Genomic DNA, 15,536 nt, shown 5'->3' with positions numbered 1-15,536 from the left:
TGTATGCAAGTAGAATAGTGTCTTTTAAAAAAAATATATTTTAATAAAATATATCAGATCAAATCCATGGTTAACTATCACGAAAACTTGATAACAGTTCACATTAAAAAAAAAATCAATATGTAGAGCCTTTAAAAATGTTAGGGGAGTTTATAGAGACTGACTGAAGAGGAGAGATGAGCGGCAGCTTTGACGTGGAGCAGCTCCTCGTAGATAACCTCCAAGTCCTCGGGACTCCTCTGACTGGGGCTGTAAAAAAAAAAGGAAAGAAGAAGAACATAATAAGCCAAACAAAACAAAATACAGTAACTTTGCTAGCACCTTGAACTTGTTGTAAGAAGCTTTCTGACAATACAATACAGGTTATCATGAGGAAATGCTCACGTAACAACTAAACAAACTGACCATTTACGTAGAATCATAGTGAGCAGAGCATCAGGACCAAGCTGAGACAGCAGAGACAGAGCTTCCCCTAGTTCATCCTCTGAATCCTTCTCATTCAATATGTGGTTAAGTCCAAACTGGGAGTCTTGGAAGCGATAGAACTGTGTGTCCTTGTCGAGGAAATTCAACTCGTGTTTCACTTTGATTGAGACAAAACACAGAAGAGAAAATAAAACCCTTAAAATGAAATGCAAGAATGCGGTTAGACAACTCCAACACACACGTTGCTTTAGAAACAACAACGAGGCAGATGAGTAAATTTTTAGATAAGTTTTATGCCGGTCATTTATAAAACTTTAGATATATGGAAATAAATGCAAATGCTTTCTGAGTGAGTTCCTTCATTTGATGATGAAGCATTTCTGTCCTGATTGGAGTGGTCTCTTCCAGGAAGACAGTGTCTCATCCAAAGAGCTTAAGTGGTTAGTGAACACTTGACTGACTGAAAAAACAACGCAAAACAAATGTCATGGTAGACTCGGTCACCAGATTTCAAGATACTCGAGCATGTCTGGGACATTTCTAAGTGCTACCAAAAGCATTATCATCAGAATACATGAAAAGTAATTTGTTTGGACATTATTCCACATTCATCTACAGTTCACAAGAAGCCCTAAATTCACCCAACACATGACAAGTATCCTTCCTATTTTTCATCAAAATACTAAATTCTTCCCCTCCTTGAATCGCTACCTTATCGTGGTGGAGGGGTTTGTGTGTCACAGGGATCCCAGGGGCTATGTTGTCTGGGGGCTTTTGCCCCCTGGTAGGGTCTCCCATGGCAAATTGGCCCTGGGTGAGGGACCAGACAAAGAGCGATTCATAAGACCCTTATGAAAAGGACATCGAGGGAACAGTTTACCCTGCCCGGGATAGGGTTACCGGGGCCCCGCCCTGGAGCCAGGCCCGGGGAGGGTGCCCGAGGGCGAGCGTCTGGTGGCCGGGCCTTAGTCCATGGGGCCCGGCCGGGCACAGCCCGAAGAGGAGACATGGGCCCATCCTCCCGCAGGCCCACCACCCGCAGGAGGCGCCATAGGGGTCGGGTGCATTGTGTGCCGGGTGGCGGCCAGGAGCGGAGGCCCTGGCGGACTGACCCCCGGCTGCCAAGACTGGCAATAGGGACATGGAATGTCACCTCTCTGGTGGGGAAGGAGCCTGAGTTAGTGCGTGAGGTTGAGAGGTACCGGCTAGATATAGTCGGGCTCACCTCTACACATGGCTTGGGCTCTGGAACCAGTCTCCTGGAGAGGGGCTGGACTCTGTCTCAGTCTGGAGTTGCCCCTGGTGAGAGGCGGCGGGCTGGGGTGGGTATCCTAATATCCCCTCGGCTTGCTGCCGGTACGTTGGGGTTTTTCCCGGTGGACGAGAGGGTTTGTTCCCTGTGCCTTAGGGTCGGGGAACGGGTCCTGACTGTCATCTGCGCTTATGCGCCGAGTGGCAGTTCAGAGTACCCAGCCTTCTTAGAGTCCCTGGGGGGGGTGCTGGAGGGTGCTCCACCTGGAGACTCTGTTGTCCTGCTGGGAGACTTCAATGCTCACGTGGGTAACGACAGCGAGACCTGGAGGGGCGTGATTGGGAGGAACGGCCTCCCTGATCTGAACCCGAGCGGTGCTCTGTTATTGGACTTCTGTGCTAATCACAGTTTGGCCATAACGAACACCCTGTTCGAACATAAGAGTGTCCATAAGTGCACGTGGCACCAGGATGCTCTAGGCCGTAGGTCGATGATCGATTTTGTAATCGTATCAGCAGACCTGCGACCATATGTTCTGGACACTCGGGTAAAGAGAGGGGCTGAGCTGTCAACTGATCACCACCTGGTGGTGAGTTGGATCAGGTGGCGGGGGAAGACGCTGGACAGACCTGGTGCACCTAAACGCGTAGTGAGGGTGTGCTGGGAACGTCTAGCAGAGGCCCCAGTCCGCGAGATCTTCAACGCACACCTCCGGCAGAGCTTCAACAGCATTCCGAGGGAGACTGGGGACATTGAGTCCGAATGGACCATGTTCAGCGTCTCCATTGCCGAAGCTGCTGCATTGAGCTGCGGCCGCAAGGTGGTTGGTGCCTGCCGTGGTGGTAATCCCCGAACCAAATGGTGGACACCAGAGGTGAAGGGAGCCACCAGGCTGAAGAAGGAGTCCTATCGGGCTTGGTTAGCCTGTGGGACTCCGGAGGCAGCCGACAGGTATCGACAGGCCAAGCGGAATGCGGCTCGGGCAGTGGCTGAAGCAAAAACTCGGGTGTGGGAGGAGTTCGGAGAGGCCATGGAAAAAGACTTTCGGGCTGCCTCGAAGAGATTCTGGCAAACCGTCAGACGTCTCAGGAGGGGAAAGCGGTGCTCTACCTGCACTGTGTATAGTGCTGGCGGAGCGCTGCTGACGTCGACTGAGAAAATTGTCAGGCGGTGGAAGGAATACTTCGAGGACCTCCTTAATCCCACTGACACGTCTTCCGAGGAGGAAGCAGAGTCTGGGGATGAGGGGAATGACCCGCCAATTTCCGGGGGCGAGGTCACTGAGGCAGTTAAACAACTCCTTGGTGGCAGAGCCCCTGGTGTTAATGAGGTCCGCCCCGAGTTCCTGAAGGCTCTGGACGTTGTAGGGCTGTCCTGGTTGACACGCCTCTGCAATGTTGCGTGGAGATCAGGGGCAGTACCTGTGGACTGGCAGACCGGGGTGGTGGTCCCCATCTTCAAGAAAGGGGACCGGAGGGTGTGTTCCAACTACAGGGGGATCACACTCCTCAGCCTCCCTGGGAAAGTCTATGCCAGGGTGCTGGAAAGGAGAGTTCGTCCGTTAGTCGAACCTCGGATACAGGAGGAACAATGCGGTTTTCGTCCTGGTCGCGGAACACTGGACCAGCTCTTTATCCTCTCCAGGATACTTGAGGGTGCATGGGAGTTTGCCCAACCAGTCTACATGTGTTTTGTGGACTTGGAGAAGGCATTCGACCGTGTCCCTCGGGGTGTCCTGTGGGAGGTGTTGCGAGAATATGGGGTGTCTGGCCCATTGCTACGGGCCATTCGATCCCTATACAACCGTCGCAAGAGCTTGGTTCGCATTGCCGGCAATAAGTCGGACTCGTTCCCGGTGGGTGATGGGCTCCGCCAGGGCTGCCCTTTGTCTCCGGTTCTGTTCATAATTTTTATGGACAGGATTTCTAGGCGCAGCCAAGTGGCGGAGGGCTTTCGCTTTGGTGGCCTCAGAATCTCATCTCTGATTTTTGCAGATGATGTGGTTCTGTTGGCTTCATCGGGTGAGGGCCTCCAGCTCGCACTGGAACGGTTCGCAGCCGAGTGTGAAGCAGCGGGAATGAGGATCAGCACCTCCAAATCTGAGGCCATGGTTCTCAGCCGGAAAAGGGTGGAGTGCCCACTCCGGGTCGGGGATGAGTTCCTGCCCCAAGTGGAGGAGTTCAAGTATCTCGGGGTCTTGTTCGCGAGTGATGGGAGAAGGGAGCCGGAGATCGACAGACGGATTGGGGCTGCAGCTGCAGTAATGCGGACGCTGCACCGGTCCGTCGTGGTGAAGAGGGAGCTGAATGTAAAAGCGAAGCTCTCAATTTACCGGTCGATCTACGTCCCTACCCTCACCTATGGCCACGAGCTGTGGGTAGTGACCGAAAGAACGAGATCGCGGATACAAGCGGCCTCTCCCTTAGAGATAGGGTGAGAAGTTCGGCCATCCGGGAGGGGCTCAGAGTAGAGCAGCTGCTGCTCCACATCGAAAGGAGCCAGCTGAGGTGGTTCGGGCATCTGACAAGGATGCCCCCTGGGCGCCTCCTGGGTGAGGTGTTCCAGGCATGTCCCACCGGGAGGAGGCCCCGGGGCAGACCCAGGACACGCTGGAGAGATTATATCTCTCGGCTGGCCTGGGAACGCCTTGGTATTCCCCCGGATAAGCTGGAGGAGGTGGCTGGGGAGAGGGAGGTCTGGGCCTCTTTGCTTAGGCTGCTGCCCCCGCGACCCGGCCCCGGACAAAGCGGATGAAAATGGATGGATGGATGGATGGATACTAAATTCTTCAAAAGTTAGCTCTTCAGTTCTTACCATGGAGAAGTATTCCCTCATCCACTAAGACCTGCCATATTCCCACTGCCTGACTTCTTGATTGGAGGCCTTCATTTTGGGTCATCAGCCAGTCAACAAGGTCCTTACCGGAGCAACATTGCCTATGAGAGAAATTTGCATGTAATTAAGAGACACTGTTACTTTTAATCATGAACTAAAGCACATCGCCAGAATAGGTACCTGTATGTTTTGAGGTGATGCTTTCTATCTCGGATCAGACCAGGGTTCTTCTCAATCATGACACTATATACTGATCTGGCTGCCTTCACCACGCGATCTGAGAGAAACTTGATAAACATGAAAGATAGGTGAAGTTAGCAAATACAGCAAAGTTACTGTATTAGGTGAAGTGTTTTTTATAAACACAATTTCTGCCAATTTTTGGGTTGGTGAAAGGCCGAAGTCAGCAAAAGAAACGAGTGTTTGTGAAAGTGAGGAAGACAATTTCCCCCTCAGTTTTGAACAATGTTGTGTGTGGAGACTTCTGTAGGTGTTGGAGTGTAATGGAGTGTTTGTGGGGGTTGCACAGAGGTGAAAAGGTGTTAAAGATGCAAACTTAAATGCTCTGAAACTTCACTGACTTTCCAGCTTCTGACTCTGGCCAGCACAGAGCAACAACAAACTGTATGACAACTCTGAACTAGTTTCCCTTTAACCTGCTTTGATGTCCCCACCACTCATTCTCAACAGCACACCTACACACACACACACACACACACACACACACACACACAGTCCTGTTTTCATATCTTAGTGGGGACATCCCATTGACGTAATGCTTTCCATAGCCGCCTACCCTAACCCTAACCATCAAAAATGAATGGCTGAACCTAACCATAACCTAATTGTAACTCTGACACTAAAACCACATTTTGAGTCTCAAAAATGCCTTTAAACTCATGGGGACAGGCATTTTGTCCCTATAAGGGTTGTTATGGAGACAAACAGACCACACACACACAAACACACACCCAGACACACACACACACACACCATAATATAAAGGGTTGCATTAACCTAGACCATAACTTTAACCTAAACCCAAATCTTCAAATTTAGTGAGATTATGGGGGCTTTCTTTTTGTCCCTATAGTCCCAACAATATTGGTAATACAAATACACATAGCTGCACATAACACACTGAGGTCAGGCTTAAACTCACAAAGACCTGCACACAAGGGTGCACAACCTGCCAGCCACTCATGCAGAGGCAAAGCTTACGTAACAAGAATGTACTTTGTTTGTGGCTGAAATTCAGCTCTCCAATTTTAGACCTTCTCATGCTTTATGCTTTGTATTTTGAACATAAAAGAATTGATTTAAACTACCACCCAACGATATTTACTGTCTCAATGACTGACAGTCGCACAAACTTTAATTCTGCGCCTCCCTGGTTGACTCCCACAGGTCTTGTGATTACATGCTTGACACAGGCTGTGGATTTTCCCCTAGACACTGTTGTTTGTCTAAGGTGGTGACCTGGAGATTCACACAAAATCCAACACGGATTACTTCCTATATTCTTTTCTTAAGAATGCAATGCAAAGAAGCCAGCAACAGAAACTACTTTCTGTCTCCTGTAGGTTTCTGCAATTCATTCAGGATGTAAAAACACCTACTGTTTGACTTATCTGCTGACATCATGCCTCGATGACTCCAACACAGCCCCTGGTTTTCCCTATTTAAAGTGGGCCATAACACATCCTTGGTAAATCCAAGTTCACACAAAGTTGTTAATTCAAATTTAAAATTGCAATTAACAGCTGCGGGCACAGTGTACACTTTAACCTATCGCCCTGACACTGGACTCTTCCCAGACCTGACATCAACAGAGTAAATGCGTCCTGAGGCCTCTGCTGTGCCCTGCTGAAGTTAGTGTGTCGTGAGGTCACTTGTATTCCCAGAGGCCCATTTTCCCATGGGGCTCCTGCAGTCACATTCTCATGCCTGTCAACTCCCAACTTATTTTCTTGATGAGGCGACTTTCCATTACCTAACTCATTCCTTACAAAAACAACATCAAAAGCCATACATCACTGTGAGCCCTCTGCTGCTGACTATATGTGGTTGAGTCTGCTTCCTGAACTAGGCCATCTAATCCCATTATCTGAGAACTACAACACACATGTAACTGTTTCTAGTGAGTGAAATTAAAGAGCAAACATTTTTCCCACAGGTGTGCCAGTCAGTGACACAGAGTACAACACACACTCAGCCCGTGCATACACAGCAAAATCTCCAGTGTTAAATTAACACTGGAGAGTGTCTATATGGGTCCACACCTCTGAGTGTTAAATACAACACTGTTGAGTGTTAAATTAACACTTTTGACAGTGTTATATGTTTAAAAGTAACCTAGTCAGTTTTGAAGATTAACAATGGCTAACACTGAGCAGTGCTGATTTTCTAACACTGGAAAATAACTCAAAATGTTAGAAATATTCCAGTGATGTATATGCCATCTATAACAGTTGGACAGGCGGCCATAATATATTCATGACAGGGCACTATACTGTTGTTTAGGTAATTTTAAAGTCAGGAACCTACATTATTAGGTGATTTATGACTGAATATGTATAGTATAATACTCACGTGATCCATACTAGATCATACTCAAATTGTCAAGGAAATGATTCTAATCTGTGATTATAAATTACTACAGCCAATTTTTGCAGGACCAGGCAAAGAACAGCTGTTCTACAGGTTGTACAGTTTACTCAAACATGCTAGATGCTTGAGAAAAGCTTGTAATTGTCTTTATCACAGCTCAATTGGATTATCTTTTCTCTGTCTTATCCTTTTTGACTTAAATCTGATGGTGACTAAAACCATTAGTCATGCTCTTTTAAAATGTTTAATTTCATGCCTTTGTCTCATTCAGTGGAATATTGATGAGTGCAGCATTCACTGCATGTCTCCTTTGTAGGCGAGACATTTCTCTACTTTCTCTTTGACCTCAGTGGGCTGTGTTGTGTGAGAAGCACAGAGTGAGTTGACAAGCAGCTTCATCTTTGGGCTGATTTTTACCCCTCTCTTTCTCTGTGAGAAAAAACAACAACGCCACACTTCTTCAGCAAACATATATACCACAAACATGGGTAAAAATGTACGGTAAAAAAAAAAAAGGCTTTTCAGAGATTACAGACAGATTTCCGTTTCCATTTCATGTTTGAATTGGAAAATGTTGGAGCACAATCAAACCTTGCTTATTAAAAACACCAATCCTGTACAGTGCTATCATAATGTATGATGCTCACTACTGACTTTTAGAATCGGGAGCAAACATTTGCTAAGCAACAATAACAAAAAAAAACCCCAATGAGGTTAGCAACACATGTCTCCTGCAGATTCAGTTGCTCTGTCCTCCCTCTGTGTCTTTACAAACCCGAAAATATTCACAGGGTTGATTATTTACCCATATGGAAAAGATATATATAAATCTTATAAAGTTTGTATCTGTCTTGTGTGAAACTTGTATTAAAAGCAGATATAAGATCCCTTGAAAAATTACATAAATGAAACTTGTATGTTTTGGATACTTATGAAAACAATATATGAAAGTAATGAGAAAGTGGCCACTTTCATGAGTAAATCATATAAGCCTTATATGATTCACTATATGAAGTAGGCCACATCTTATGCAAGTCTTTTATAAGTTTTTACTATTTCTTTTCCATATGGGTAGGAGTTGAAAGATGCACTCTCTGTACTGCTTTCTACCTTTTCTGTCACAGGGAGACCACTGAACCTAAACAGAAGCCACTTTCCCTGTCAATTCTTCTTATCAGGGTTTTAAAGGTTCACTACTTGGCATGCTGTTGAAGAAGCTGAGATAAAGCAACATGAGGGGCCTGGACTGAGTTAGGTAGGACTCAGGAGAGTGGGGAGGGTCAATTTATTGTGGGCCTTGGAGTGCTCTTTAGACTCCTTATGACTGCTTGCCCCTGCAAGGAATGTGTTTTTTTAAAACTCGGTTGAGTAGTAATGCAGGATATTATAAACAACAAAAGAACAAGTTCAGCAGTTTGAGAGGATGCAAGCTCTGCAACTCTGAATTATACTGGAGGTCAGTAAAACTAAAGCCACCAGTGCAGTGAAACTTGTCAAAGGCTAACTAGAGTTTAATCAGCTAATTAGTGATAACCAACAATAGATCTCACATGTGCTTAAATTATCTTTCAGGACAGGGGTGAAGGTGTTTACACTCTGCTTTAAATCTTACCTCTGCTCTCACATTGTGGTTCTCCTTATGGTCAGAGTGAGAGTCTCAAAGCACCACTGAAATGCTGTTAAATGTTGGCACACATACCTGCTTCATAGTGTCCTTTGAATTCAGAGCCTCTGGCAGTGGAGTCTGGGAGAAACAGAAAGACATACTTTATACCCAGTGAACCGTTTCTCCATATCTAAAACCTCTAAAATAAAGAAAATAAATTGCTCGGGAGCAGCATTCCACAGGAACTAGCTGGGCTGGTTGTTGATGACAATCTTGTTGTAGCTAGTCTGAAAGAAACACAACCAAGCTGGACCATCGAGAAACGGAAAATTGTTTTCTTTTCTTTGGTATGAAGGTCACTACAGATGCATTATCTCAACCTGTGATGTGCCATTGTCTCCAACATGGTGTGGGTGGTTGTCAAGTGTGTGTAATGAAGTGGGAGGAAAGAGTATTTAGACCTCGGCAACAGAAGGTACATGGTTAAACTCTTTGAATTTCATTAAAACAAATATTTGCTTTAAACTACAGACTATCCTTTCATGTAAAAAGTAATTGAACCTGAACATTTAAAGATTAATACTGAAGCAGCTGCCACAGGTAAACAATATTGATGATTTTTCATTACACTCTTGAAATGCTCACTTAAAAGAGTCAAATCATTGCTATCTCTAACGTCCTACCATGTAAAAATATTCAACATTCCCACGTTTGTACTTTGACCCAAGTCAGACTTCCCCTTTGTTGCTTAGATTTTATGTTTTTATGACCATCTTGCGGCTGTTGTTGTCTGTCTGTATTCCCAAGGTAATTGGGTTCAGTGTAACTAATTGAAAATATAAAGGACACACTACGTTTCAACTTGCCTCACAGTTCTAATAATTTACTAGTGTCACTTTAACACAAATCTCTCTCTTTCTACTGAATTGATGGATTGTAAGAGTTGTAACAAAACAAAAAAAGGTAAATATGCAGAGCACTCACGTGACATAGAAGACATGTAAACAAACAGTAGCTGATGTGATTCTTCACATCCGAGATAGACATCGGTTTCTCTGCTTCTACTGCACACACACTTTGTGGCATGTTTTATTTGGCCTGCTGTACAGGCAGCTACATCATGTGATATTAGCCTGAATGGACCACAATTTAGCTTGTAACCCAATTGCCACTGAATGGCAGTAACTCCATGAAACATTATGCATAGCATAGCTAATTTATGAGCCAATCAAAACAAACGTGCCTCGTAAGTTAAAAACATGTGGAGAACATTTCAATATCTGTTCGACAGACACACTTAGGAACCCTTATGTATGTGAGGTATTTTTTCTGCATTGTGTCCATGTGTCAGCACTGGTATGCAGGAGCAAGAAGTCCAGGAGGGATGCTGCAAATGATGACAGAAAAATGAGCTCAGCTGTGCTCTTATCTGCCTCATGTGCTCAGAGAAAGAATTAGCTTAACCTTCAGGGCTTATTACTAATAACACACGACAATGAATAGAAAGATTGGATATCACTCTACTGCCAAACAACTAAACAGCTTTGAGTAAAACCAAATACAGCATACAGGCTTGCTATTACCTGTTACAGAGTCAGATTCCACTAATGTGCTGGCATAGCACAAACAATATTTGAAATGCACAATGCACAATGTGAATGCATGCATTTGTCAATTTTGCATTTAGGATGATTTAGCATGTTTTCAAGTTCTGTAATTTGTCAGCTGTAAGATATCCCTCGGTTTTATCCGGTTCAGCGATACTTCTGAAGTTCAAAAAAAGATTGATACTTTTATACTTCTAGATTAATGTGTTGTGCATCATAGTGTTATGGTAAAAAAATCCAAAGCAATTGTTGCTGTTCATGCAGAACTTTTAACTAGTTCACGGAAGTATGACATTGATATTTGGCTGGTAAAAGCAGGTAGTTTGGGACACAGTCTCTGCACGTTATCTTTGGCCCCCTGATAGTTAAAAATCAGGTAAATTTAGAAGACTTTCAGCGCTGTTATGTGTCTTCCTGTGACCTGGCAACCGAAACCTCCCTCATTTTGCATTCTTCTACAAACTCTTCTGTAAACTGAGCAAGGGTGTTTCAGGGAACGTGAACAATAAACAATGCACTATTTATAACCCGAGGTAAATAATAATAATGAAATATGCTTTGTTACCTTCCTGTGTCACCACAGCCAACTGCTACAACAATAGAGGAACCTGCTTCAGTCTACTTGGAAGCGTTCCTGAATATCTACAAAATGCAGAGACTCCAGCTGATTTACATAGTTAAGGCTGAGCTAATTTTATTTATTCTGTATATGACTAAAACAGCTGCTTAAATGGATGACATTCCATCTGTTTTCCTGGAATCAACTGATGATAGGTTTTCAAAAACTAAGACAGTGGCAAGAAATGCTACCGCAGTCAGCCACAACCAAAAGAGAAGGGTTCACACTCCTTGGTCTGTTTAATAGCCAAAACATCAACATCAATAACAATGAAAACAAGCTATAATAATAATTCAGAGGGAATTTTGAAAAGTTGGACTCATGAAAATGCTGATGTCAATTAATTTGCTCTAACTAACTAATTTGTAGGCTTGTTAGCTGCAATTGTTTCTGCTGTGGTTTCTATAATGAGGCTAGTATACAGAGAAAGTAAGGCTGGGAAAACTAGTAAATAGAGCAGGAAAGGCAGCATAGTGACATCAAATAAACAGAGAAGTGCCACAAAACTGGGCTGTACTCAGTTACATGCACTGTTCACACAACCACACATTTTGCTCCCAGATCTTCAGAAATGTTCTGTCACTTTTCCATCTTTCCTATTTCAGCACCAAATCTCGAAGCTTACTTGCAACGTAAAGGATACTTTTAGGGCCTTTTAGGCAACATGTGTCAGACATTTAGGAGATACCAATTTGCATACCAAATTATGATTACAGTCTTTTACCCTCGCAGTAGCTCTACCAGCAGTGATATCATATGAACTAAAGCAAGAAAGCAAATGACATCTTGGAAGCCCTATTTTGTGCCAACACCTCAAATTTATAAGCTTTTTATGTTATTTTATTTTTTCTTAATGAACGCTAAGCCTTTAAGTCATGTTACTTTGGAAATGAACGGATCAATATAAAAAGACAGTGAATTATGATGTCATCGTAGTCATCATTCTCATCTCTTCTTATCCGCATATTGTGACACCATGCAGTAAAAGCAATTCTTGCTTATGTTCCATGAAATATTCCGCAGTCGTTTCGCTTAAGTAAATGTATAAATATTAAAGAGGCATACCCAGCTGATGCCCCGTATTGTCTGTTTTTCCACCGAGCAGCGGTCCGGGAACACTTGGTAATTGTGAGTCCGAAAGAGATGCATCTTGTTTCGGATCAAAACAACCGACAAACAAGTTTCCCAGTCAGAAGATCTGCAGCTCGGCAGCTCTACACATTATTCACGGCACAGTAATCTGGATAGCCCCGTCTCACACTCATTACTGCACAGCGGCGACTCAACACGGCGACAATGTGAACTCATAACTCCGCATTTTGTCCTCCTAGTAATTCCAGGCAGGTCCTGCATCAAACTCAGATCTTGCTGCCTCATTGAGGTCGAGTCATGTACTGTTCAGCCATCCCTCGCGGCACAGGCGCACTGTTGCTGCGTTGCGTGTGTGCGCTCTTTGGCTTTTCACAAGAAACTGCATCAGAGAGACTGCCTCTTCTGGCAGTTTTACCACCTAATTAAAAACGGCGTTTGACGTATTTAGCTTGACCTCGTGTGCATGTAGAACCTTAACATTTTGTCCTTCAGTTAAAACACGTCAGCGAGTAGACAAATATGATGTGTATATTTCAACTCAAATGCATTCTTGAATGCTAGAGATGAAATTTTCAAAGATGTCAAACCTTACTCAAGTCTTAGTCAAACAAGTAATTTGCTAAAAATGTGCACCCTTTCTGTAAAATAACTGGCTTATTTGTTACAAATTTGCATCATTTCTTGGCTGAACTGTTAAAAAAAAATGGGTGAATCCACACAAACATTGGGGTCAGGGGTATTAAAGGAGGTATAATGTTGCATGAAGGTACTATATAATAAAGTTTGTTTAGTACAGTAGTTCAGGAAAACACACAAGCTGCAGCACGTTGTATAGACCACACACTTATCAGGTTATCCAGCTGCCTGGCTCAACTGGGCCTGTAGGCAGAGATAAACTGCTTCAAGGGCAGAAAGTAATTTAGGTTTGAGGACAACACTTAATGCGTTTATGCAGTTCTAGTTCACAGGTGTTTTTCCTTTGGTGTTGAAGTGTTATGTACCCATTAAAGCTTTATGAAATCATAAAATTCATAACAGGTGTTCAGTTTTGAATGGATTTTTCAATATTTCTTCCTGTGATTCAAACCTTACACCTGTAGTTCACACTTTTGGCTTTTTGTGTTCGTTTATAGATGCAGGTGACTTACGTCCCCCAACTCTGGTGTACGCCGCCTTGGTGGAAAACTGCTGTTTCTGACGTAGTTCTCCATCAAGAAAACAGCTTGAACAAAATCTGTGTGAAGAAAAAACAGCACAATGATTTTATTCTTTAACAGTCGAGAAAGTAAAATGGGAAGGTAGCGTTTTCCCTTGTCAGTTAATAGCAAAACAAGCAGATGTAAATTTGCAATGTCTTAAATAAGGACAAGGAGACCCTTCTAAAAACTTAATTTCCCATGTTCTGTTATAACAGGATCATGTCTGTGTGCTGCAGGCTGGAAAAGTTATGCAAGAATTGTTTAAATCCCAGCTATTGTTCTAGTGCAGGGCAGCCCTTCCTGTACTGACCTCAGTGTCTGAGTCACTTTGCCAAACCTTTCCACAACACACACTGACCAGAGCATCCATGTTTTCCATGCTTGGCTGCAATTTGAGCTGTGTGTTCAAACCGCCTCTTTTGTATGTTTTTATTAAAAGCTCAGCACCTGTTGCTGACCTTTACTGTAGACATTACTGCTTCCATCTTGGAACCCTGTTACATAATCGTGTGGTAAGTGAACGGTGGCTCTTGGAGTACAGAAAACTGTACTTTAAAAGGTACCGTGAGGCACATTTGCTGCAAATGTTCAAAAGAATAATGATTTCTTACCATGTTTAGACCTCCTTCGAGTCATGACAACAGTCACAATTGTCTCAAAATCCAATCTTAAAAGTAGCCAAGCAATCAAACCCAACCAAACAGAAATTACCGCTGAAGTTTAGTAGATAAATTTTGTGTTCTCTGACTAAACTGTGTGTTTCTCTGTGTCTTGAAAATGGCTCACAGGGGCTCTCTGATGCCACATAAAGAATGTTCACAACCAAGGAATCCGGTTTTCCTTCTTATGACCTCCTGGGGGAATTTAAATACAATAGTTTAGCTGATAAGGAAGAGCATATTGCTACAGTCTGGTTGATAGCATCTGAAAAAGTGACTGTCTTGATTGTCTTCTGTAAATAGCAACATATTACTGGGAAAACATTCTTTCAGGGGATTGATGTTTTGCACCAAATATCAAAAGACCTAAGCTGCACTTAGACTATGATCAGCTTTCACCCTGAAAATCCTAAAAATTCAGCAGTGGCGATTGCTTTCTGGCCCAGGGATTGAAATCAAATCTTATTAACTCGTTTGGAGATTTAGGTGACCTTGTTTTAGCTCCAGAGAATATAACCAGCAAAAAGCTCCAAGTTTCAAGGTAGACTGAATTTAGACTGTTGACACCTTGAACTCTTATGGACCCAGGTCTGCATTGCGTATCACATTCCAGGCTGGCACTTTGAAAATAAATGCTGCCCCCTATTGATGATGCACATGCCCTGCAAAGCAATTCACAGGGTATTTAGAAATTGAGCAACTCGCTGATCAGTTTCTTATAAAGAATGCTCAAAATGAAACAAACAAAAAAAAAAATGCAAGCATTAGTTATAGAATGTTATAGACTTAATTTTATTACAGCATCAAACTATAATGGATTGTTTTATGTGCAGCGCTTCTCTCTGTGTTTCTATCTCTAAAGTTGTATTTATTTGTGTGCGTGTGTTTCTATTTAGATCCTTCGGGAATGGGAGTGGGATTTCCTGCAACACACCCATGGAATGTACTTTGCCAGTAGTCTTTGTTGTGACTGTCTAGTGTCTCTCCATACACACACACACACATAAACACACACATGTCCGTGCACATACACACATTTTCCTTCCTTTATCCAAGCCAGTTAGCAGTGACAGGGAAATACGTGTTTGATCTGTTTGACCTTATGGTCTATTGAGGGCTGAAGCAGAAAGCAGAGCACACATAAGCAAAGACATTAAAGCAGTTGGAGACAATATTTCTGCACCCACTGCAACACTTTCACATTTGTCAACCACGTTCTTTCACTTCTAATCCCCGCTGTGCAGTCACATGTTGACATTTACATTACCGACTTAGTTTCAAATACTAAAAAGTAGCAATTTAAATATATTATTTGGAGAAAAACTAGAATTTGAACACCTGTGATGGAAAAGTGCCTTTATAGACTGAAATTATCCTTAAAACCCTGTCAGACAAATCAGCAGGGGCTTTGTAAAGCACAAGATATTATGATTAAAATAGACATATAATATTCATTAATTAGCACAACGAACCAAATGGTCTGCCACAATTCCACACAATCCTTTCCTCTGCAATCAGTAACTCACCAATGTCGCAGTCTTATAAGATTCTTCAGTTTGATTACTTCAGTTCTTTAATTTGTCTGCTTTCCTTTTCTAGCCTTCGCTTCTATCATATGTCTCTCAGTCAGG

At 43.3% G+C, this 15,536-nt stretch overlaps 1 protein-coding gene across 2 annotated transcripts in view; it reads right to left on the bottom strand.

Annotated features, from left to right (window-relative positions):
• Positions 1-15,536, bottom strand: part of rapgef3 (Rap guanine nucleotide exchange factor (GEF) 3) — a 26,803-nt gene extending 11,267 nt beyond the window's left edge. Inside the window, exons 1-7 of one of the 2 annotated variants that reach the window (XM_082520263.1) lie at positions 15,432-15,536; positions 13,196-13,281; positions 8,823-8,867; positions 4,694-4,800; positions 4,493-4,614; positions 406-583; positions 165-249 (exon numbers count right to left, since the gene is read on the bottom strand). In XM_082520263.1, the coding sequence (XP_082376389.1) occupies positions 165-249; positions 406-583; positions 4,493-4,614; positions 4,694-4,800; positions 8,823-8,867; positions 13,196-13,258 (600 nt within the window). In that variant the 5' untranslated portion in view covers positions 13,259-13,281; positions 15,432-15,536. Of the gene's footprint in view, positions 1-164; positions 250-405; positions 584-4,492; positions 4,615-4,693; positions 4,801-8,822; positions 8,868-12,020; positions 12,446-13,195; positions 13,282-15,431 lie in introns of those variants that run through there. The other variant, XM_082520262.1, reaches the window with a different exon arrangement.

This window comes from Aulonocara stuartgranti (assembly GCF_965226115.1).
Source record: "Aulonocara stuartgranti genome assembly, chromosome: 20".
NCBI lineage: Eukaryota > Metazoa > Chordata > Actinopteri > Cichliformes > Cichlidae > Aulonocara > Aulonocara stuartgranti.
The sequence above is the reverse complement of the archived record's forward strand: the minus strand, read 5'-3'. Positions and strand labels throughout refer to the sequence as shown.